This window comes from Rhinolophus ferrumequinum, chromosome 26 (genome assembly GCF_004115265.2).
Source record: "Rhinolophus ferrumequinum isolate MPI-CBG mRhiFer1 chromosome 26, mRhiFer1_v1.p, whole genome shotgun sequence".
NCBI lineage: Eukaryota > Metazoa > Chordata > Mammalia > Chiroptera > Rhinolophidae > Rhinolophus > Rhinolophus ferrumequinum.
This window is the reverse complement of record NC_046309.1, coordinates 2371398-2395427: the sequence shown is the minus strand read 5'-3', so window position 1 is coordinate 2395427 and position 24030 is coordinate 2371398. Positions and strand designations below refer to the sequence as shown.

The window sequence follows — 24030 nt, the reverse complement described above, 5'->3', positions numbered from 1 at the left end:
CTTTTGAGGCTGGGTGGAGGGAAATGAATCTGTTTTCGGAAAACAGCTTGGTTTGAAAAGGAAAGAGGGCGCATCAGAAAGCGGCTTCCCCAGAGCTCCTTCCCTGCCAGCCCTACTGTTTACTCTCCCGCACCCCATGTACACCCCCAGGGGTCCTGGCTGTTGTGATTTCAAGTTAGGGAGAAAAGCTGGGGGGGGACACCGGTGGGAGCCAAGGCTGCAGCTGCTAGGGATGCCAGCGCGTGGATGGAGCACAGCGCAGAGGAGGGCGCCCTGGGGTGCTGTCCCCCCAGACCCCCCACTCCTCACCTTCGGCCTCTTCTCATGCTTTGTCCCCCGTGCGACCTCCGGTGGGGACAGCAGAGCTGAGAGCCCCCAGCGCATACCCACTCCTTGCCCTCGCTCCCAGCTGGTACCCACAACCTGCCAGCCCCCCTTTCATCGCGCCCCCCCCCCCGTGCCCGCCCCTCCTCGCCGCCAGCCCCTGGCCACCCAGGCGCCATTACCCGGCGGGTGGCGGGCCGCGTGGGGAGGAGGAGCCGCGTGGGGGCCGGGCGGGGAGCGTGGCGATCTCCGTGCAGGTTCGCGGCTCTCTCGGTGGTGCTGACGCTGGGGCCTAGGCATTTCCCTCCCTTTATGCTGTTCTGGATGTTCCTTCCTTTCATTAGGCCCTACGTGGCCCGGGCGAGGAGTTGAAAACAACAGAAAGGGAAAGAGAAAGAGAACACGCCCCCAGACCCCGGCCGCGGACGCCAGGGAGGGGGCCGCGGAGGCTGAGCCAGGCGGTGGCCGGCGGCGAGCGGAGTGGGAGCCGAGGAGCGGCCGCTGCCCCTTGCCTTCCGCCTTCCTCCTCTTCTTCCCTTTCCCCCTGGAGGGGGTGGGGAGCGGGAACCCGAGAGGGAGGACGCGAAATAGAAAACCGCCCCGCAGACAACCAGCCGGAGCGCGCGGGGACCCATGGCTTCGCTGTACCAGAGGTTTACGGGCAAGATTAACACCTCCCGGTCGTTCCCGGCGCCGCCGGAGGCGAGCCACCTCCTGGGCGGCCAGGGGCCTGAGGACGACGGCGCGGGGCCCAAGCCCCTCGGAGCCCAGGCGACCGCGGCGGCTCCCCGGGCGCGCGGCAGCGGCGCGGGTGGCCGGCCCCGGTTCCAGTACCAGGCGCGGAGCGACTGTGACGACGAGGACGTAAGACCCTCCTGGTGGGTGGGAGGCGGCACGGGCTTGGGGCCGAGCGCCAGGGGAGAGGCGTCCACCCGCATCTCGGATGGTGTTTGGCGGTCCTCCTCCCCCTCCCTCCCCCACCGCTCCCGGGAGCGCCCCCAAATACACCCTTAACGGCAATCGCTATCACCACGGTCCTGGCGCGGGTCTCTGTCACAGCGGCGGCGGCCAGGAGTTGGTGGCTTGAGAGCCGCGTCTGTGGTGCTGAGCTGCGGGAATGTGGAATTCCTGGGGGTTTCCAGGACGCGTGGACGTCTGCTGTTCAGCGCGTGGGGCGGTGGGTCCTAAGCAGAGAATTCAGTCTGGTTGTACTTACAAGTTGATTTTTCTTTCTTTTTCTGTTTTAAGACTCTGGGAAGATAATGTCCCAGGCTCTTTTTCTCTCCCTTCCACCTGTCACTAGATTCTATCCATTGTTTGCACCCCCCCCCAGCTGCCCTGACCACGCTGTCTACTTCTCACTTCTCCAAGGCACTCCCCCCTCCCCGCCATTGCTGGTGGCGGCCTGGGTGGTGGTGGTGGTGGTGGTGGTGGTGGTGGTTAACAACAACAAAATAGAAGCACCAGCACCCGAGGCCCAACCACCTGTCCCAGGGCCCAGCACAATTACTGCTGCTGGGCTTCAGGCCCCACCTCTTCATCACACCTAGTCTTGGACTGGCAACTCTACCTTAGACTGTGTTAGCTGAAAACTTCTCAGCCAGCACGTTTCCTACTCTTCTCCTCCGAGCTGGAAGCCTGGGTTTCAGAGGTTGGATTTGCATATCACCTTAGTAACCAATGACTCAGGCAGGACAGCAGGGGGCTGCATAGGTGGATGTGTTCTACCATTTCTGTTGACCCCATCCAGCTATTCAGAGGGCCATGGGCGACCACGAAGAGAGGCAACAACTGTTTTTGAGACCTTCTCTTCCCAGGGAAAAGAGAAAAATCCCAGACAAGCTCTCAGACAGGCAGCAGGGCTGGCTTGGCTGGTGCAGCCCCTAGAGATATGCAGGGTGGTAGAACCCAGCGCGTGTACCTTTGAGGAATTCCCACCTGGGCACTGGTCCTCACACGGGACTCTCAGCGGCCCCTGTCATAGCCGGGGAGGTACAGGTCCCTGCACCGAGTAGGAGTTGTGGTTATTAAACAAGTCCTGCCTTGCATCACACTGCTTCACCATTGGCTGTTGCTTTTATAGTGCAAGATAGGTGAGTGGGGGGCGGAGTTCGAGTGCTTTTCACTTGGGCAATTCTGAAAAAGTCACTGTTGTTGCTACTGGTCATCTTTGGTGTGTTTTATGAATGGAGGATGTAGAGACTGTAATAAAGATGACCTAAATTTGTGCGTGCGTGCACAGACACACACACACAAACACACACACACACACACACACTGCATCCGATCTTGCATGAGATTCTCTTATTTTCTTTTGGAGTCTCCCCTGGTTCCATGGAGACAATCAGAGAGATGTCCCTCACTTCAGTGGGTCAGGACCTAAGGGAAAATCAGGAATTCTTCAGGCTTCTAATTTGAGGAACTGGACGTCTTTGAGGAAAGGTTTCATTGGGGTTGGTGAAAAATTCTGGAGGATTATACTACTGGAAATCTTGGGAAAGACAATTCAGCTGCAGTGCAGACAGAAATGATGCACTTTTTGCCTTAAATCTAACTTAAAACTGTCCAATTGTGCTATGCTTGGGGTGAGAACGATGCAATTTCTTCTCACAGTCTCTAGGTGTCGCTAAGGGAAAGGAGAGGCAAGATATTCTGAATTCTGTTTCAGATGATCTCCACCCATCCTTTTTTTTTTTTCTTCTTCTTTTTCATCTTCGCCTGGGGCACATAGTTCCTTCTTTTCAGGCTGACATTTGTCTAGAACTGTTTCTCAGAGGAGCAAAAGAGTTGAACTAAGGAACAAATCGAGGATTTAACATTTGCAAATGATTTCCACTGACAAGGCCTGAACAGCATCTGTAACTCAAATTCATTAAGTCCTGACATCGTTGTTTTTTCTCGGAAAATTTAGAAGTGTGTGTGTGTGTTGTATGTAATTATAAGGATAGCATATGTATATGCAGTATCTTTATGAAGTATATAAACATATTTGAACTGTGCAATTAAACCTATGACACGGGGCTCAAAGGTAACATCAATTTCTTAAAATCTTTATGTGCTCTTCTCAGAAAAATTATTAAAATTGGAAAAATATGTCTGAAAATTGACTCAGAGATAGATGTGCGTGGTAAACAAATCGCTTTACTTCCAGGAACACCGTGCGTAATTAACTTAAGATAAGAGGAACTAGTTAAACACAGAGCTATGAAAAACTGCTTTTCTGATACCAGCCCTTGTCAAGATTAAAGAATCTTGAGTGATCATTTTGCTGCCCAAATTTAATCCTGAGCATGTACGACTAACTGGCAACATGTGGCCCGTTATTCTACGTGTCTTGACTCAACCATGTGAAACATGGACTTAAGCAGTTTGGGGAGCGGCCTGCTTAGGTGGGCGCTGTCTGCGGTGCTGAAGTAGGCTCTGTGTTAGCGCCCGGGAAATCGTGGGCAGTTCTCTCTGCTCAGTTCCAAACTAAGGTGAGTGGGTGGCTTTCCTGCTCTTCTGTGGCTTGTCAGTCAGAGAAAGCTGTTCCGTGACACAGAAACAGCTGCCCCGCCTTGGTCACTGAAATGGTGATAAGCAGCATGCTTTTGAAACCCAGTGGGCTCTGTACCTCTTGCCTTTCATCCGCAAAGGGGAAACTACAATGAGTTCTTGACCTCTGTATTTGTGCACCATGCATGCCTGAATGAGACTGAGAATGGATAATTCCCCCCTCCCACATTTAAGTTTAAGGGAGTCCCAAGGTCTCGCCGACATAAATCAGATGCTGAGGTTTGCGTAGCAGGTATGAACTAGCATTGCATCACCTACCTGCACAAACTAAACGTGTACGGGAACCCCCCCTGCCCCCCAATATAGCACCACAGAAAAGCCTGTTTGGGGCGGTCAGTTCTAAGATGTGAAGTTTAACTGTGACGTAGAAATACAGCCAGAGCGTCTTTCCTGTCAGGGTTTCCTCCTCCATCTTAGATTTATTTAAATGTGAAGTCAATTACTTGAGCAACCCCTCTGAGGAATCAATGGCTATTTTGATTTAAAGTTCATTTTGTAGGTTTAAAAATAAGTTGACTCTTAAAGGAAATGTTGATGGAAGTGACTTTTAATAGAATTTAGTCACTTCCAACAGGAATTAACTGTGATGAATTTTAAAATACTGAACTTTGTCACACCCCTGCTTGAGCATTTCCTTTTGATTTCTTTTAAAACGATTTTTCGTTAAAATGTAGTTGGCAGACAATATGATGTTAGTTTCAGGTGTATCTTTATGATTTCTTAAAGGACTTTGGAGGCCTTGGTGATGGTCAAAACAATCGTCTTGTTGAGGTCACATCAGCATATGTCTTTATTCTCCATTTTTTGGTGACATGTGATTTCCTAACAATACAAATGCAGTGACAACAGGATTTTAAAACAGCAAATTGGCCGAAGCGGGGATTGACCAACGAGTCACTGCCCATGATCTCATGATGTCTGCTGGCCGGACGGGGCCAAGGTCACGGCCCTTTCAGCAGCCAGCCCGTCTTTCTCTCCGTCTTGATTTTTTCCACTGGTATGATGTCAGCATCCTGTTCATCTCTCCTTGGGATTCATCAACTTGAATGTTTTAAGTAGCTTGACTCTGCAAATATGTTTATGTGCCCTATTATTTCTCTTCTGCTCTGGTTGTAAATGTTGTTTTTAAAATATGTAATTCCACCTTATTATCCTAACACACGAAAAAAAAAGGGCTAAAGCATCCAGTTCTCTCTTCATACTTGATCCCATTCCTGTCGTTACTAACTTGGAAATGCTGAGTGGACCAACCGACGGCCTGGCTGTGGGACAGTCTAGGATAGCTTTCACTGAGGATGCTTGTAGAGTTACGACCTCCACTCCTCATAAAGAAAGTACCTACAGAACAGGTGCTGTTGTGTGCTGGGTCCTGGGAAGTGTTCAGTGAATATATTAACATGTTGTTGCTATTACTAATAATATTACCATGTTTCCCTGAAAATAAGACCAAGCCGGACAATCAGCTCTACTGTGTCTCCTGGAGCAAAAATTAACATAAGACCTGGTATGATATTATATTTATATTATATTATATTATATAGACCTGGTAATAAAATAAGACTGGGTCTTATATTAATTTTTTCTCCAAAAGACGCATTAAAGCTGATTGTCTGGCTAGGTCTTATTTTCAGAGGAACACGGTACCCCTTACTCTTTCCTTCTCCACCAGTTCTTTCTTCTTTCCCTGCAAAGAGAAACAAAGATCAGCTTCATTGGCCCCTACTGCCAGCTCTGCCTGCTGTCCTGTTTTTCTTGTCTTCTTTTCCTGTCCAACTTCTTAACCAAGTAGTTACCCCTGATTACTTGTTATCAATAATCCTTGTTTCCTTATGTAGCCTGGTGGCAGGCTTACACTCTTACTGTCTTCACTACAGACGCTGCACACAGAATGCCATCGATGTTCTCTTGATGACCTGATACATGGCCTCTCGGATTCCTCTCTGGTCTTCGTGCCTATAGCCTTTGATCTTGATGACCATCCTCCTTCACATGAAGCTTTTGCGTCATGTCTTTCCTGATGCGACATGAATTCATGCCCTGCCCCTCCTCTCTCTCTCTCCCTCTCTCTCTGAACTTGGCCTTGGAGCTCTTTGGTAAATCGTTTCCTTCTCCTGCCCTTAATGTCGGAGTGTGGGAGAACCTACGTTCCAAGGTTTGGGTCTCCACGATTCTATTCTTGCCTTTCCTGCCTTCCTTCTCAAGATAAATTAGATATTAGGTAAATTGGAATGAAGACAAAGGGAGCTGAGTATATTCTGCAGCTTCTGTATTAGAAGACGATGGAAGCAGCATCATTCGGCTGACGTACATCTCGGAGCATTTCTTCTGAAGATACTTTGCTTTTCTGTTTTACAGACATGTAGAATTGGAAGCGCCCAGTGGCCACCTTCCTGAGCTCTCTGCCAAGCTTTTGTTGCACAGGTCAGGCAGCTCGACGCTGTATCAGTTCTGTGGTGGTGACAAGACATCCACATGCAGTGTATACCTAACTTTGCCATTGCTCCTCTCTTTACATCTGCTTAGTCTAAATACCTTTCTGCCTAATCTCCTTCATTCTCCTGCTACTGGTGTTGCCATTCCTTCCACTTCCGAGCTTGGTGTACAGTATATGTAAGCATGTACACATGACTTTCTCTCAACGTCTTAGTTTCTTTCTTGTAACATGAAGTGTCCCCTAGCTCAGCCTTGAGGTCCCCTGTGGGTTTAATGCCCTGTAACACTATATCGTAGCGCCCTGCTGGATGCAGTAGCCATCCTCCTGAAAAGTTGAGTTTTTGCACGTCAGAACATAATTTAAACACAGGGCAAGTGTTTACTACCTAAAACCATCTCTCTGTGAATGTTTTCATAAAGCGAATGATCGCTCAACTTTTTAAACTATCATTCGATACCTTTAGAGAATTTTCTGAAATTTTGTCTATAACAAAATTACATGACATTTTGCTGACTGTCTAGCACAGAGAATGTGTTGATAATTAGGGAGTTGTCTGTATTAAGGGAAGTGAGACCAGTGACGTGGACAGAGAGTTCCAGCCGAGTGACAGGTGAAGCCATATATAGCAACAAAACACCTGGCCTCTGCACTGTGCTTTGTAGTCTTTTAAAGCTGGCCTGCATGTCCCTCGTGTCTCCATAATTGCCTTGGCTAGAGAGGAAACCCATAGCAAAGAGCTAATCTGTTGGCTTGAAAAATTAATAAGGGGAAGCCTAATTTCTTTTCATTTGGATGAGTCAATTGTCAACTGCAAATTATAGCAAACAAATGTCAGTGTGTTAACAAGCCTTTGCTATCTATAACCAGTCAAAAACGTATGTATTTGCTTAAAGCCAAATTTGTTTGTGAAACATGACAATTGTGCCTTCCCCATGGATTTGAGCTCTGTGTCACAGGAAGGCATTTGCAGGTGGGCATGGAAGCCTACTTTCTATGGCATGCGTTTTATTGCTGCCCGTGCAGCTTTTTAATAATTTACTTGTACATGCTACCTTAGATTTAAGGAGGTCTGAAGCATTAGACTAACATAATATTAGATTTTTGACAATGGAATCCACTTATTTTCACACACGAGATTAATATTGTAGCGTCACTACGTACACAGGAATTTCTCTAGTTGTTAGTTTTGGATATTTTTTTTTTCTTCATAAAATAGAGCTTTTTTAAAATTTCGTACCCAAAGCTTTTTCTCCTTTTGAGTCAGAATGATTAATGAGCTTAATTTTTGCAAACAACTGGCAGGAGTGGCTGAGTAAGATGTTCACGCCGATGGTATATAACCCTGTTCCTTTTAATTACTGTGACGATAACCGCACATTTACCAAGTGCGTGCGGACTGCTTCTCTGCAACTTATAGTATTGATCCCAGGCGTGGAGCCTTGCCTTTCCAAGTAATATGGAGAGTGATCCTTTCCAAACGAAATTCTGCCCAATGTAGTGTTTAGGGCCACAAGCACCCACGCGCCCTGTTAGGATTTGCTTCCATTTTAAGCGCATTGGTTTGATTTTATGTACACGCAAGAACTATTCAGGCTTTCTGGTTAATGACTTGGGGAGCGTTATATATACATTGCTGCATTAATTACAGTGATTCTGTCTTTAAAATAAATCTTGCTAAATAGTAAACAATAGGAGGTAGAAAGGATAAATTGGTCTGGACAATTCCAAATCGGAGAAGATGCATGTATTGCATATATGTCAGGAAGACTGGAAGCCAATAAGGCCTGCAAGGTCCAGCAGGTGGGATTCTAGGCATCGAACCCCCTGCTTCCCCGAGTCAGAACACCTCAGGTGACAATGCAGAGGCTTTGGGGGTGAAAGCTCAGTACAAGGCAGGGATTGGACGTGCGGAGGGCTGCGGGGAAGACCCCTGTAGCTGCTGAGAGCATGGTTCCCGGGTCCTGCAACGGCCTGTGCCTTTAATAAAAGGCAAGCCTGCTCTCCGTCATCTCTGCGTATGCAGATAAACAGCTTGGGTGCGTTCACATCATCCTAACAGTGTATCTAATGGAAATGGGGGCAAAATACACACACACACACACTTTTATTTTTAATTGAAAAGGCACTGAAGGATTTTCCAGGGTACCACAGTCATTGTAAAACTGTATTTTTAACTTCTATAGTGTTCAGATTTCACTTGACATCTTAGATAATTTTTGGTCAACTTCAACCTGTTTATGTTTTTTAAAAACGGGAATAGAGAATATAAGCATCTTCTCCAATTTGGAATTGAGAAGAGCAATTCATCCTTTCTACCGCCTCTTGTTTACTATTTAGGAAGATTTATTTCAAAGACAGAATTACCGGAATTAACACAGCAGCTTTCATATAGCAATGGGCTCTTTGTTATACCATCTGTGACATTTATGTAATTGTACGTATCCATTATATTTTATATATTGTGCACATAATATATTTAAGGTGGCATCGGCCAGAAGAAGACCTGAAATGGAATAAGCACTGAAAGACCCAGGAATCCAGGCAGCTGTATAAAGGGAGATGGGGCAGGATGAAGCAGAAGTTAAAGGTGGAGAAATCCAAGAGAGAATCTCTGGTTTCCAGTTCCCCCAGGCATTCTGTCCAAAACACTCATGTTTTCTAAGCTGCATTCAAACCCTTTATATGCCTCATGCAAAAATCCCATCCAGTCACTTTTTAAAAAAATTAAAAATGAGTGGAAATGAGAAACCTTTGTGAAAAGTCTGGAGAGGTGACGTTATTTCATCTCTGAAAACTTTTAGAGTCACGGGGTGTTTACACCCTTATGAGGGAGCCAACCCCGTGGGAGCAGCTCTGGTCCCTGGGGAGGCATGTCCGGTCCTCTGCGCCTCTGTACCTTCTGCTCATGACCCTCATGTAGCTTCCGAGCCAAGGCACAGCTGTCCTCACACACTGGACGAAGTCACGTGGTCCCATGTCCTCCCTTCTCATTTTCTGCCTCAAGGGTTAGTTTCCTCACCGCCCACCTTTGCACATTTTCTCATGAATCTGCGTGAACGGAATTGATGTATCATGATTTTCTAGGACACGTGGGCTCCACGACAGGATACGGAGCTACTTTCCCAGGTGAGCTTTCAGGTCTTCATCGTGCACATTCCGTCTTTCCCAACCTGGGAGCGGACGTCTCCAGGGCCAAGTTGAAGAGAAATGGGCTGCGGGTGGGTCGCCGAGTCTGGAGGGGGCCCACCTGTGAGCAGCTGCGTGCTCGTGGTTCCTCCCCTGCCAGGGCCCACTGCCAGCCCTTCAGAAGGGACACAGGCCTGGCTGAAACTTACAGGAGGATGCGGTTAGGTGGACGGAGGCCGAGGAGATGCCATTGGGTAGAGGAAGGGAGTGGAGAAGTCGAGTTTGGTTCAAACTGGAGCTCACGCTCAGGGTTTGGAGAGGCCTGGCTTCTCGCGTGGGCATGTGTGGGGGTCGTCCCTGCGGCTCTGCAGTGTTTCCCGTCTTGTGGACACTGATAGCACTGCGCTTCTCTTCCCCTTTCGTGTGGCCATGCGGGTTCCTGGCGGGTGCAATGGGGTGTCAGCGGGCACAGCTCCTGTAAGTGGAGCTTCAAGACCCAGCGCATGAGTTGCTGTGCTGTCTCTTTCCATTTGCCATGGAAACCACCCATATTTCAGGTAGTGTTTGTTCAATGAGCAAGAGACAGACTTTGGTTTGTGAGATGGTGTTAGTACGGCATAACCCACCCTGAGCTGACAGACCCAGTGGGATAAATGTGAGTGGGGGTGGGTCGCCGTTCCTTGTTTCTGGGTGTCCGTGGCGTCATTTTCAATGGACAAAATTGGCACTTTCTAAACTTCTCTGCCTTCCTGTGTCGCACAGGAAACTTCAGTTCTCAAGGAGACTGAAGCGGAAAGGCCCCCGAGGACGGTGGAGAGCACGAGTCTCACCAGTTCCTTCGCCTGTCCCCGGGGTCTGGGTGCTGGCAGAGGGACCGGGCCGTCAGTGGAGGGGGCGTGATGGGCTGCTCCACGGCCGTGAGGACAGCAAGCGGTGCAGCCTGGGGCACCGAGGGTCGCGCTCAGAGGCTGTGAAGGTTCCCGTGCGGAGAAGAATCTCGGTCCCTCACGCGTGTCCCCACTGTGTGCATGCCCTTCCATCGCAGGTGGATTCAGGCCCCGCTTATTTACAGTGTAGCCATTGAAGGGTACGTGTCTTCATCTAAAGAATAGAAGTGGCAGCAGAAACCTCTAGCTCGAGCACAACGCTCTTCCTCCCTTAGTGAGTGTCCTGCCCGTGACCATTTCATTTGCGGTTTGTAGGTGGAAACGTGTCGTGCGTTTCCCTTCCCTCTTTGCAGACTTTCCATTCCTCTGAGTGGAGAGGAGATTTGGCTCCTAAGTGACTGGTTAGCTATTAAAGGGAGGAGGGGAAGCCGGGAAAGACGGGCCCTGTTGCTATAGAAACGGGCGCTGCTGGCGGGGAGCGGGGCGTCTGGTTTGCTTGTTGGGCGCTGGCTTCCTGAGGATGCGATCCCTGCCACGCTTCCTCACCACTGTCCTGTGGCTCCGTCAGCACATCGGTCAGCAAAGCTTCTGTTTCCTCAGGTGCCAGGCGAGCACCTGAGCAGAATCCTAACGTCCCCATTCCCTTTCTAGTCCTGCCTCTGCTCCAACAAGTCTTGTGTCCACCACAAGGAAAAGCGCAGTCTTGTCCTTCAGCCTTTCATTGCTCCCGGAGCTAATGGCAGTGTCTCCCAGGCAGGGAGGACCTCGTCTGGCCGTCTGCCTCGTTATCTATCAGTCCCTCTGACACCCGACAGTCCTTTTCTCCTCTCATGGTCGCCCTCCTGGGGAAGGAGTTCCCACCTTTGTCCATGATACACATGCTCTGGCTCCAATCGGTCCATCGTGCTACAGATCACGTCCATCTCCTTGTGTTCTGACCTCACCACAAACAGGCCTTCCTCCCGGTTCCTATGGTGACAGGAAGGCCCTCCCCACTCTCACTGTTCGGCCTTCGCATGGGCTGTTCCATCTGCCGGAACATTCTTCCCTGCGTCCCCTTCTCTGGTGCCTTCATGCCTTTCGGTCGCTGCTCCGGCGTCATTCCCCAGTCGAGTCTGCATTACCCACCCTGTCCTGCTGTGCTTTTCTATTACCTGGTGTTTTTCAGCTTCCAGAATGGACTTTTCTTACTGTGCCTCTGTTAGTTGTGTCTCCCCTGTCAGAATAGTAGCTGAGCTAGAACGAGGATCTTTGGCTGACGCGTCCTCTGACGTATTCAGGTACCCAGGACAGTGCCTGGCACAGCCAAGGTCTCAATAACTACTTGTTGAATGAATGGATGGATGAATGAACGGTATCCTCTCTGAAGAAAATCTCTATTCTTCTCTAGCTGAATAATCAGAGTTCCTTTAACCCTGTTCTCCAAACTTTTTTTGAAATTCAAGTGTTCTGCCCCTAGAGCTCTGAACCCCTTCTCTGGCTGCTTACACGTGTCTGCAAATTGATCCTCTTCGTTTCAGGATTTCCTTTATTGTTTGGTTATAAACAGGCCCCTCCTGATGGCCCAGTGTAAGACGATGGTTGAGAAGTCAAGGGACTGATTACAGAAACAGTGTAATTAACTTTTGTTGGACCTGCTTAAAATGTGTAATACTGTGTCTGAATTTAAAACTAAGCATGAGTTAAATATTTTTTTTATGCATGACTATTTTTGCTGACTCTTTTATGTGGTTATCAGAGAAAGTAGTAAGACGGGAAGATGCCAATCCGTGAGCAGAAGAGTTTCCCATAAATATAGAGGGATGATAAGTTGCTTTTGATTAGAAATTTGCATTACCTAATTTTCAATTTAAGTGAGAGAAGAAGACTACAGCTTCTTTTTCATCCCTTTATCTGGCAGGTAGAAAGTCAAATCAGAGTAGTTTTTGTAGTGAGTATCAGTAGAGGAAAACTAAAGACCCTGGACCACAATGCAGAGTTGCTGGCAGAAGAAAGCAGTTTCTGGAATCTGGAATCTATCTGAAACTGCCTGAGGCCCCTTAATGACCCATGACATACAGTTAGGATAATATAATCAGAGCTACGTGGATCCCGGGAGGATAGGAGCCGGAATGCTTCAGGTTCCATCCTGATTCTCTGCCGACCTGCCCGCACTCCCCTCCTGAGGAGTCTCAAGGCTGCAACGAGACTTTGATTTGAGACCCTTGAAATACATTATGCAAAGTAAAGATTTGCAGTTTGCATTTTCTGCTGCCAGACAGGGTTGGAACGCTGCTACGTGCTGTGAGTGTTCTGTTGGCATCAGACCAAGCTGAACGGTGGGACCGCCCTGGGGGCGTCACCGCCACCCTCCCGTTTGAATCCTGTGTGTGTCCCAGGCAGCACGTGGAACAGGTGACCCCGAATCTGCAAGCAGGCCGCATCCGTCCCCTAAAGATGTGATAATAAGCATGTGTAGTCCTGGATTTGTCAAATGGGGCCGAAGTGCACGCAATTAGTGCAAGATAGGCAACAGGCAATGAGGAGATGCGTAGCTGTGAGAGACCGCTCTCTGACCGCGGAGGGCGAGTAGTCAGCGCCTCACAAAAGCACACTTAATGCTATGATTACGTGAAGAACAGGTGTGTGAGTGAATGTGCCAAAGTTTCAGGGCTCAGCGCCCCTTCGCATCCAGGGCAAGAGAGGAGCCTATGGCACGCACACCTGGCCTGGGGGGACCCAGGAGCCCTGGACACCTGCAGACCTGCCAGCTACCCGCCTAGCAGCCCAGGCAGGGTCCAGCTGGGGTGTCCTGCTGTCCCCCCCTTATGTCTCTGAGGGGTCAGAGAGTATGATTTCCGGTGCCTGGGATGATCCCGGGCCACCACACTCAGCCTCTCACTGGCACAGCACAGTGACGTGCCAGTCATTGGGGACATGCACACGGCCCGAGGAGGAGGAAGGAGGACACTGGGCACTGGGGCGGGGATCTGGACGGGGAAACCTCAGACAGGATAGCAGAGTACAGCCTGGCAAGCAGATGTGGGGTCCTGGGGACCCTGGGGAGCACATGGAATTCAGCCAGGAAGGTTAAAGGTCTCCGGTGACAGCATGCAAGCCACACTGTGCGTCAGTGATACCCACTTTACCTGGCCCCAAGGAGCCTGATCCAGGCTTTGGTTTGGAGCCATGATTTTCAAAATCTGCTTCCCAAAGTCACGGGATTTTGGACGGGAGCCGCCCAGCGGGGCAGGAGAGACGGAGCCAACAGAACTTGGCCCCCTCCTGGAACCAAGTGCCCTTTTTAATACTTCACTTGTGTACACAGGCTCAGTCACCCAGTAAACTCAGATGCGGGCAGGGTTCTGTCATGAGCTGCGCTCGTCACGGTGTATAAAAGTGTCGCACGTAGAATTTGGTCATGAATGTGCCTAATACCATGATTGCAGGAGACACGGCCGGGTCCTCGTTTGATGGCTGTCTCAGGGGTGCTGCAGCTCGTCCCACATCACAGAGGGTGGGTGTGCGCCCCTAGACTCAGTCTGCCCGAGCCTGAATACTCCCCACCTACCCCGACTCACCACTTAGCCTTATGAAGTTCCTGAACCGTATTTGTTCTGCAGTTTCCTCATTTGTACACGTCAGGAAAACATTGTGGCGTCTGTGTCATGAGTCTGTTGGGAAGGTGGACTTAATACAGGTAAAACCCTGAGGCCGGCCCCTGGCACGCCCTATATAAATGCAACGTTGTCTGGCAGACCTTCTTACGAGGGCTGGTTGCTCTTGGGAGGAAGGAGGAAAGACTGTTCGGGCAGAGCGGCTTGGGTTAGAAGTGTGGAGAGGAGGGAAGCTGATGAGCCCTCAGGGCTCACGTGTGTCCTGGTGATGTAACTGCAGCCCCACGTATTTATGACTCAACTGTAATTCTGACGTGGAGGTGAGGTGAGTGGTTTGGTTACGGGAGAACGGGGCTGATGGACACATGGTTTTAGGAGGAGCCCACGATGACAGGCTCCGTCCAGCTCTCCCATGGCGTGGCTTTGCCGCTGCACCCACGTTCGTGGAGGAAACATGGGGAGCTTTGAAACAGTGGCTTCTAGGTCAGCCTCCCCTTCTGAGCGGAGGACACCGAGGACGTGCATTCTGATCCTACGTTAACTCCTGGGTCCCTGTCACCTCAACCAAGAGCAGACACAGTCACCAAGGTCGTTCACACAAAGGTCCCCGCTGCCTTCAAATTCAACTAGAAGACGGTTGTGGAAAAACATTGTTTCTCTCGGAGTCCATTTTATGGTTGAGAACTTGAAATATTACACACAGTAAACAGCTTGTCCCCGTCGTGGCCAGAGTGGGCCCACCCAAAAGACATTTAAAAGATCACTGAGGCACTGGCTGCAAGGCAAAGAAAAGCCATAAATGCAGGTGAGACTCACCTGGGGAATTTGTTCCAACAGGACACACCAGCAAGCGTGGCCGTGTGTGACACAGAGTGGAAATCAAGGGGGAGCTTGGTGGCGCTATTTACGGAAACAGTGGGACATTGTCCAGATGAGGATTCTATTGTAGTCATTTAAAAACAAAAATATTGAACCCACTTCTCATTATGTTTCTCCTAAAAATTTCACTTTAATGTAGTCGTTGACCTTTAATGACCTGTCTTCTATATGAGCAATTAGACCGGGAACTTTCCTGTTCCTTGTCAACACTCCAGAAGTCTCTTCACTCAGGCTCCAAAACCAGATGGATGGCGAGCTGGGTGTGTCATCGAATTCTGAGACACCACGGTAGATTTGAAGTGGTTTCTGTAGCTTTGGGAGGTTGGGGCGGTCTCTCCACTCCGCCCCAACAAGGGAGCATGTCCTGGCTGTCCGGAGTGGAGAGCAGAGGACAGGTGCAAAGGATATTAGAGGTGAAACAGCATGGGGTGACATTTCTTCTCGCAGAAAAAATCAAGGAAGCCAATACATTTCTTTCACTCATGTTGGGCTTATCTAGTCAATTTTGGGTTTTACCATTGTGCACGCGTGTGCAGACACACACACACACACACACACACGATCACACAGACAGGTGAACGGCTAGCACAGTGATGAGCCCAAAGCAATGTGACGCACCACCCTTTAAATCCGGGGTGTCAAGACCTTCATCTGAGGTGTTCTCAGAGGTCAGAAGACGGCGCTCACACAGGCAGATTCTGGCCTGGTCCTTGCTGTGGCCCAGGGCACACACCTGTGTGATTTTCCCGGACTCAAGTGATGGTGCAAAGACAGACCGTGGACAAAACGTCACGGGTGGAGTCTCTCCTTTGATGTGGGTGGTCGTCTACTGAGAGCACTGATCTCAGAGCAGCCCGTTAGCTAACGTGCCAGAGAATTCAACACCACTGGAGAGAGAGAGAGAGAGAGAGAGAGAGAGAGAGAGAGAGAGAGAGAGAGAACACATAGGTTTTCCCCAAATGAAACAGAACCAGTGCTCCATTCAAAGTGTCTTTGGAGAGTTTTCTACAAACTCAAAAGTCTTCAGGATCAAAATGCTCCGAGATGGACTCAATGGTCAGTGAAAGCTTTGCAAAAGTATCGTGTCTCATGGACAATGGTCAGCCCTGTGGCCTCAGACAACTTGGGGTCACTTGTGGGCATCAAGGATTCCAAGTTTGCGATGCCTGGAACTCGGAACGTCAGCAGTGAACTAGGAGGGCCTAGAAACATCTCTGGGCACGTGGCTCGCCTCTGAGTCAGTGTCTTCCAAGCATCACGCCCACCAGCAAAGGCCCTCCCAAGAAGGCGGCATCTCCAGCTGACAGCCCTCCTGCACGTTTCCTCCTGTCACGTGTTTCTAGTCCAACATGGAAAAGTCAGAGGACAGCTCATTGTTTCAAATTATCAGCAGGTCTGGCACTTTTCCTGGTCTCTGTGGCTCCGGGACTGGCCTGTTCTCTCATTCATAAAGCTTGAATGAAATCTGTTGACTTGTAGAATAGAAAATTCCACTTAAAAATATAATTATGAGGACCCTAATTTAATCTAATTCTTTTGACATCCATAGTGCATCTATATATTTAACTGTCAGCTTTACAGTGCCTTTTAAATCAGATTGGGTCCTCGTCAGCACAGAGCTTAGGGGAAACCATACAGGGCCATTGTCCAAGCTGCCCCTTTAAAAATCTGTTCTTGAGCAGAGAAGAGGTCGTGGCCAAAAAGTCTGGGGAACACTGAGTTCTTCAACATCATCTTTGTGCTTTAAGTAAGAGTTTCACTGGTAATAGGAGAATATTACGTCAATATTTATGGCAGGATTTCTCACTTGTTTGTGTCAGTTTGTGGCAATGGCTGTATTTTGGGAACAGAGAGTGTCTCTCTCTCCTTTAGAAGGAAGAGGAAATCTTCACTTCAGGCTCCTGCAGACTCTTCTGGTTACTTTACATCATGTCCAGGTTAAAGAGTCAGCCTCTCTGTGACTATTAGTTTCCCAGGGCTGCTGTAACAGAATTTCACCAATTGGGCGGATTAAATCAACAGAGATGTATTGTCCCACAGTTCTGGGGCCAGAAGTCCCAAATGAAGGCATGAGCCGGGCTGTGCTCCTCTGAAACCTGTGGGGGGAGGGCCTCTCCCAGCTGCTGGTCGCCCCAGGTGTTCCTTGGCCTGTGGCCACATCACTTCAGTCTCTGCCTCCATCGTCACGTGACCATCTTCTCTATGTATCTCTTCCCTTCTTCTTCGAGGGACACCAGGCACATTGAATGAGGACCCACCCTCCCCCAGCATGACTTCATCTCAACTTAAGTAATGACATCTGCAATGATCCTACTTCCAAATAAGGTCACAGACTGAAGTGCTGGATTAGGACAGCGTATCTTTTGGGGGGGGTATGCAATTTAACTCATAACACTGGCTTACTGACATTTTTCTCAAAGCGTATAGGCTTTTTGGTGATTTTAAACTATTGAAAGGGTCGCTGTCTATCCTGTGGAGATTTTAAGGCATAATATGTTTGTTGCTGCGTTCGACTCATCTGCTCTGTGTAGTGGATCAGTGGTCAATCATTATTGCCAGTCGATTGGTACTTAGCGTTCTCGGTGGCTTTTCTTTGCTGAGAAGCAATGAGGGAAGCAGAGAGGAAACAGATTGCGATGTACACAAGTAGGATGGCCAGAACGATACCACCTCATCCATTGTGCTTTGGGGGATCTAGAATCAAGCAGAGACACATCACAGCTGGATGCATTGACAGGAAAGGGATTGTCGTAGGTTAGTTGGTGCCACCGGGCTCCAGAGAATGGCAGCAAGATGTTCCAAACCCAGAGCCAGCCCCTTGTTTGCAGGCAGCTCAGTCTGCACAGACTTCTGGTCGGTCAGGCTCGGAGATGCTGCAGTGGTGCTGGTCTTGGAATGAAGGCACAGCTAATTATGTGACAGTGAGACGCCGGGACATGACACACCTGTTTCTGTCATCCTGTTGTTCCAAGAACTGGCACACCGGCCTCTGGCAGGGTCACTGCTGGCCGCGAATGCCAGGCTTTATTTGTATGTCTCCTTTCTGTAGATTGCAAACATGAGTAGCGGGGAAATTAGAAAATGAAATGAAAGACGATGGCTGCCAGACTACACACCAAAACCTCTGTGTTCTGTGCTGTTGCAACAGAAAGGCCTGTAGAACCTGGTGCTAGGAAGGAACCTAAACAACATCGCACCGCTGCCTAGAACCAGGCTGGATCCTCAGTGGGCCACGTCGTTGGCACATTATTTCCTCTGCTCCTAAAGCGTGGGGCGGGGGCTCCCGGGAGCCCGGGGTGGTAGGAGACAGGTGTGTACTGAGCCCTCGTATAAGGATTGCAGGTTCCAGGGAGCCAGCCCTAAGCTGCCTGTGGGTTTAGACCTACCTTCAGAGGGGTGGCGGGGTAACGTCCTGATGGGGCCCTGAGGTGTGGAAGCGCGGGAGCTCCGTGAGGACAGCGCGAAGCCGGGTGATCTGCTCCACCAGCGGCTCCCTGCCTCTGTCCGTGGTCCTGACGTGTCACTGGAGCCCCTGTGCCTGAAATCTATGGCTTCCCGACTGTGTTTGGCGCGGCAAGGCTGTGGCCACCGGACTTTTGGTTGACCTGCACTCTCCCTTCTCCCTTTGCGTCTCGGGTTACAGTTCAGACTCTGCTGTTTCCGCGGAAGCTTTCAGGGGCCAGTATGTGGCCCTTCCTCCTGGAAGCCACCCTAACCCCCTGATGACAGGCTTCTGGAACGCTCCGTGTGCTCAGTTGTGACAGCGCCTATCACACCTCACCGGAATCGGCGCTTCTGGAGGACGGTGGCCGTGCGTCGTCCTCCAGGCGTCTCCGGGACCCAGCCCTGTGCTTGCTATGTGGTCGAGACTCAACATTTGTGCTGTCTGCCTCCGCTCGTCACGCTAGTTCTTCATTAGTCCACCAACAAACAGTCCAGGGTGGGAAATGAGGACATAAATAATGAATTCCCAGTGCCGCACATGGAGAAGTAGGAAGTTCTGCGGCACGTCCTCCAGCCCCGCGTCCCTGACATTTCTCCATTATTCATTACTTCCGACCCAGGCACCTCATTTCATGCTGCGTCCAACTTAAAAGAAATGAGGTTATTTTTAAGATGTGTCCTTTCGGTAGCCACAGCTGCATCTCTCTTGGGGTTTCCATGCCTTCCTGGGCAGTGGATAAAATCTATGTTTGGGGTTGAACAATACAAGGGAAACGTTTCCCTGGGAAAGAAAGAAATGTAAAATGTCACAAGCTATTAAAGAGGCATTGCCTTCATTCCTTTTCCGGTCTAGTCCGTCAACTGAGTAAGCGTATACCTCAGGGGACGTTTCACTGCCACAAGTTAGCTTTCCAAGGTGACCCATTTCTGTCCTTGGTTGGGACTCGAGTGTCATCTTTATGGCCTGTCTCACAGTCCAGCACCTTTTGGGTGCACCCTCTCCATCTGACACCTCTTTCTGTGGGCCTGTGCCACAACGGTGGGCCCTTTGTGCTTTCTTCCAACCTCCCACGCTCTGACTTGTCTGTACTTTGGTGTACAGGGTGCCCCATTGCCCCTCTGGCTGCCTCCCTTTCCGGAAAGCACCTACACACCCTTCAAGCCCAGCATGTGTCACATCCTGTGAGGTAAGTTTTGAGGAGGGAAGAGGCCAGCCAGTGGTTCCCTCCTCTTTGCTCCTGTAGCACCGGGCCACACAGCCAGGGCAGAACCAGGTGATTTCCTCACAGGCCAGCATTGCCGCTCAGCCAGAGCCCTTTAAAGCGAGGTGTGTCCTATTCCTCTGGAGTCCCCAGTGCTGGAAGCACATACACGCTTGGAGTGCAGGCAGGACAGTGTGGATGGTGATAGACAGATGTCCCGTTGCTTTATTTCTAGAACATCTCCAGCTCTCTGCTTTCTGAAATAGGAACTTATCAATAAAACTAGTGGAGGCACCAATAAAATGGATTTGCAGATCACTGGTCTGGTCCAGGAACCAAGTTTTCGGACCCAAATTTTTCTAGGACGAGCCAGATCGTACGTACTCTTGGGTTTGTGGGCCATTTGGCCTGTCATAGCTACTGCATTCTCTGAGACAGGATGGCAACCATAGACTACACACAAATGCACAGACATGGCTGCGTCCAGCACGACAGGCAGTGAGCAGGATTTATCCCCTGGGAGGCACTTTGCAGACTCCCGAGTTAGAGGAATGAGACTTGTGACAACGGCGCATCAACATAAAAGTGGGGACACAGTGGTCTACTGACCGAAGGCGAGTTTTATAGAGGGCCTTGGTGACCCGGAAAGTAAAGAGTCTCCCAGTGGATGTGTCATAGGCACGGGTGGGTCAGTTCTGGATGCTGATTTGCCAGGACAGCTCTGGAAGATGGCAGTTTTGGCTCTTGGGTCATTTGAAAAGGAGTGAGTGTGAAACACCAACAAAGAAGACAGTGATGGGAAGTCATGTCAGGAGATGAACAGCAGCCAGTTCCGGGAAGATTCCAGTCAGATGATGGAGCCAAGTGCCCAGGGAAATGAGAAGAACCCACGAGGAAAGCAGGCCCGGGACGTGGCGCTGTGCTTGAGAAAAGAGTCGGCAAGTTACTACGACCCAGCCCCCAGTCGAGGCCCGGGATGAATGATCTGATAGTGGCTGGTGCAGTTGGGATCGATACAGACTATATCCTGGCCACGCGAGTTCAGATTGGAGGAAATCAGGTGTTTTATTTTATTTCTGTCACTAACATGAGGCATCGGCTTGAAGAGCTAGGAAGATTTGACACTAGGGGCATTATTTTTCCAAAGGCATGTTAGTATCGTGCTAATAAGGCAATTTCGAAGCCTCCAAATAATGGCTCCAAAGGCTCCCATTTGGCTTCGTTAGAAAGCTCTGTGAAGACAGATCCTCAGAAGCTTCCTGGGTGTCCCCAGCCTTGCTGGGCCATTTCTCCGTGTTGAACTCCTCCAAGAGGCATCTGCCCTCCTGCTGCTGTGGACAGCGGAGGGCTGAGCCCTGAGTCAGGCCAGGTTCCGCTTGGGAGTGGTGAGAGCTCAGAGCCTGCCCGAGAGCTTCCAAATAGGAGTTGTGTTTTCTCCTGTGGGCGGCCGTCTGGGGTCCCACGGGCCTTAACACACACCCAGAATACCTCTCCTTTTAAATGTCGGAAACCTCCGTCTTTTTCTAAGCCTCGTCTTGCCATGTCTGTAAGTACTGAAGTAAATATCAGCCATGACCAGGTTCCAGCTTCCCTACAGGAATGCTGCAGGACAGTTCACGGGACTGGTCCCTGCAAGACTCAGCCCTCCGCTGGGCTGCGGTGGGGCCAGCCTGCCAGGCTGTACTCCACTGACCGGGCTCAGGGGCTTCCTGGACCCCAAAACCTACCTATGGTCAGATGGAAACCACACAATGACATAAGTAGAGCAGCTCAGGAGAAGGGGCTCCTGGGCCCAATCTCTGGAATCTGGCGAATGAACTGTAGTATATAAAGATAATCTCACAGTATTGATGGCAGTTATTCCTTCAAAATGTCTTTAAACCATCCTCTCTGGATAGTTTAAATGGAGGCTTGAGATACATAAGGGGTGGCAAGCAGGGATGTTTTCATATTGAAACAACCGAGAATAACATATAGTATAAAATAGTAGCTTATCGTATACCTACATGCATGTTACTTTTTTGCTGGTACAATTTCAAGGATCTTATGACAAATTTCAAGGTGAGAGGCTGACACAGAGCTAAGTAACCATTTCGACCAGGGCTAACAAGTGAGTTCTCAGTGGTTGTATTAATGACCATTGAAATTTGCATGTATCTGGGGGTTGCTGGAAAGTGGAGAAAGGGAAGCTGTGTCCTTTGCCTGCTGGATGCTGAGCATGTAAATACATTCTCTCACTTTATCTCCATAGTGACCCTGGCTGGTAAGTTTTATTATTCCCATTTCACAAATGTGGAAACTGAGTCTAGAGTTAGTGACCTGCCCAAGGCGTCCCAGTTAGTGGGAGGCAGAAGCTTGAACTTTCTGAGTTCAAAGCCCATGTTTCTCCCACTCCCCAGTTCCCACATCAGAATGTCTCGTCTTCATCCTTCAGCTTCCGGTGCTCAGTCTTCATGAAACTTAGGTGGCGGGAGCCTAGGTCACGGGCATTTCCAAATGCACGTAACAGTAGAGGGCATTACCTAATGAACTCAGCACACCCATTTCCCAGCTTGGTGGTTCCCCACCCTTGGGGAATCGTGCTTCTTCCATTTCACCACCACTGTAATCTCCAGGTAAATCCCAGCTATCATGCAGTTTCCACGGAAAATATTTCATCATATCAGTGGCCGTGGGTCCCATTTGCCTCCTCTTTTGTGGTAAGACTTCACAGGAAGGATGTTCTAAGATGTCTTCAAAAGAGTGTTAAGAGGGTACCTCTCCTTGTTCATAAAAGACGGGTTATTGGGGAAAGGGAGGGGTTTTCCTTCTTTCTTCAACTTCCCGAGGTATTTCAAGGAAAAATGCAACTAGTGAAATTAGCCTGAAAAAAGCTCAACGCCTTGTAAACTGAAAAATCAGCAGTTTTCAGCACACGCATTTCACCCCCGAGGTAGCTTATGGTTTCCATCCACCTGCCTGAAGTTCGTGCTAATGTGGAGGCAATAGGATTATGTGCTTCCTAAGTGTGGGCAGCAGAGGGCAGAGTTTACTGCTTAGAGCCTGTTTTCGGGCTTTGCAATCCTGCCGTGAGGCTGGAGGGGGAGAAGCTGCAGCCGATGAAAAACCGTTCTTTATGCTGATAGAGCAATCGTGTTACGTAAGGGAGAACCGGGCAGATGCAAGTGCTCCTCACCCTTGCCATCCAGTCAGTGCCCCTTAAATTCTGTACATCTTCGCAGGATTTTCATGACAAATGCTTCTGAGGGTGTTGAAGTTTCGTGACACACAAAAACCCTGTCTGGAGGCAAGACCCTCTGGAGCATGCTCGCAGCCCAGCTGAGCAGAGCGAGGTGGGCTGAGAACCTCCAGGAGTTCACGGCACACCTAAAGGAATAACTGCGGCCGACAGGCAGGATTTGATTCCGTTCGGTCCTGAGAGAGCGCCCTGGCTGTGCATTTGCAATGCAGGGGTCAACCCTGCTTCTAGGCTCCCGTGGCGGAGTTGGGCCGCCATTTCCTATGTCGTTCTTCTGACACAACAGTAGGTGCTGGAAGAACAATGTTATCGGTTATCAATAGGCTTGTGCTTGTAAGTGTGGTGTTTTCATTCCCTGTCCACCAAGCATTGCTAGGCTGCACTGAGTCCGATATCAATAAGAATTGTCGATCACCTGAACTGAACCGTGTGAGGACATGAGCTCAGGGACATGGCCTCACTCTCTGGTGGGCTGGGCAGTGTGGCCTGGACGACCACGTCTGTCAGAAGCCACCCTAGCCCTGACTCTGGCCTGTCCTGTGAGTGACTGCTGTCCTCATAGGGACCCCAGGCTGGGAGGGAAGAGCCATAGGGCCCCATTGTACGCACATGCCCTGCCTGTGACAGTGAGGCCTGATGACTGTGAGCTGGGGGAGTGCCGATCACCCCATCTGCTGATCCTGCCGCCTCTAGTTTGTCACCACTTCTGGTCCAGGACATAGGGACCTTGGCGTGGCCACCTAAGTGCTCGGTGGAACTTCTCTGAGGTGGTAGAAATCCCCAGTGGGACCCTAACTAGATGACACATCTAATCCTTCTGTTGTTCTGTTACAAAATCCTGACCCCGGCCACCTCCTCTCTTCATTATCTCAACTCCTTCTGTCATTTCCATTTGAAGGACTCCTGGACTTTATTGTAGGTCTCATCTCTCTATATTGTGACCTTATATTTTAATTCACTTTTTCCAACCAGCTATTAAGTGTGCCGAAGACAGAAGATGATGTCACCTGCTTCTCTTGAATCTTTTAGAAATTCTAGCACCGGGCTGAGAATATGATAAATGCTCTGAGGGAAAAAAAAAGAAGCATGTAGATAGAATGATTAAAGAACGAATCCGTCCTTAATTCGTGTTGCAGCTCGTCAGCCTACCTGCACACACACGGCACTTTTTAGGCCTCATTAAATCTGCATTCATCTTCCACCCTGAAGACGGAGAAAGATTTCAAAATGTCAGAAATTTTTAAAATTCTCTTAGATTGTGAGCAATATGGGGGAGAAGTCACGCTCTTGAATTATTCCCTGAAGCTCGTTTAGTGACAAAGTTGTGGGTTGGTGAAGTCAGCAG

The 24030-nt window shown here is 49.6% G+C and overlaps 1 protein-coding gene across 1 annotated transcript in view; it reads left to right on the top strand.

Moving 5' to 3' along the window:
• Nucleotides 1-586: 586 nt before the first annotated feature.
• DPP6 (dipeptidyl peptidase like 6) overlaps nt 587-24030 on the top strand; it is a 426206-nt gene continuing 402762 nt past the window's right edge. Inside the window, exon 1 of the mRNA XM_033098964.1 lies at nt 587-1188. Within this exon, the coding sequence (XP_032954855.1) occupies nt 958-1188 (231 nt within the window). The 5' untranslated portion in view covers nt 587-957. The remainder of the gene's footprint in view (nt 1189-24030) is intronic.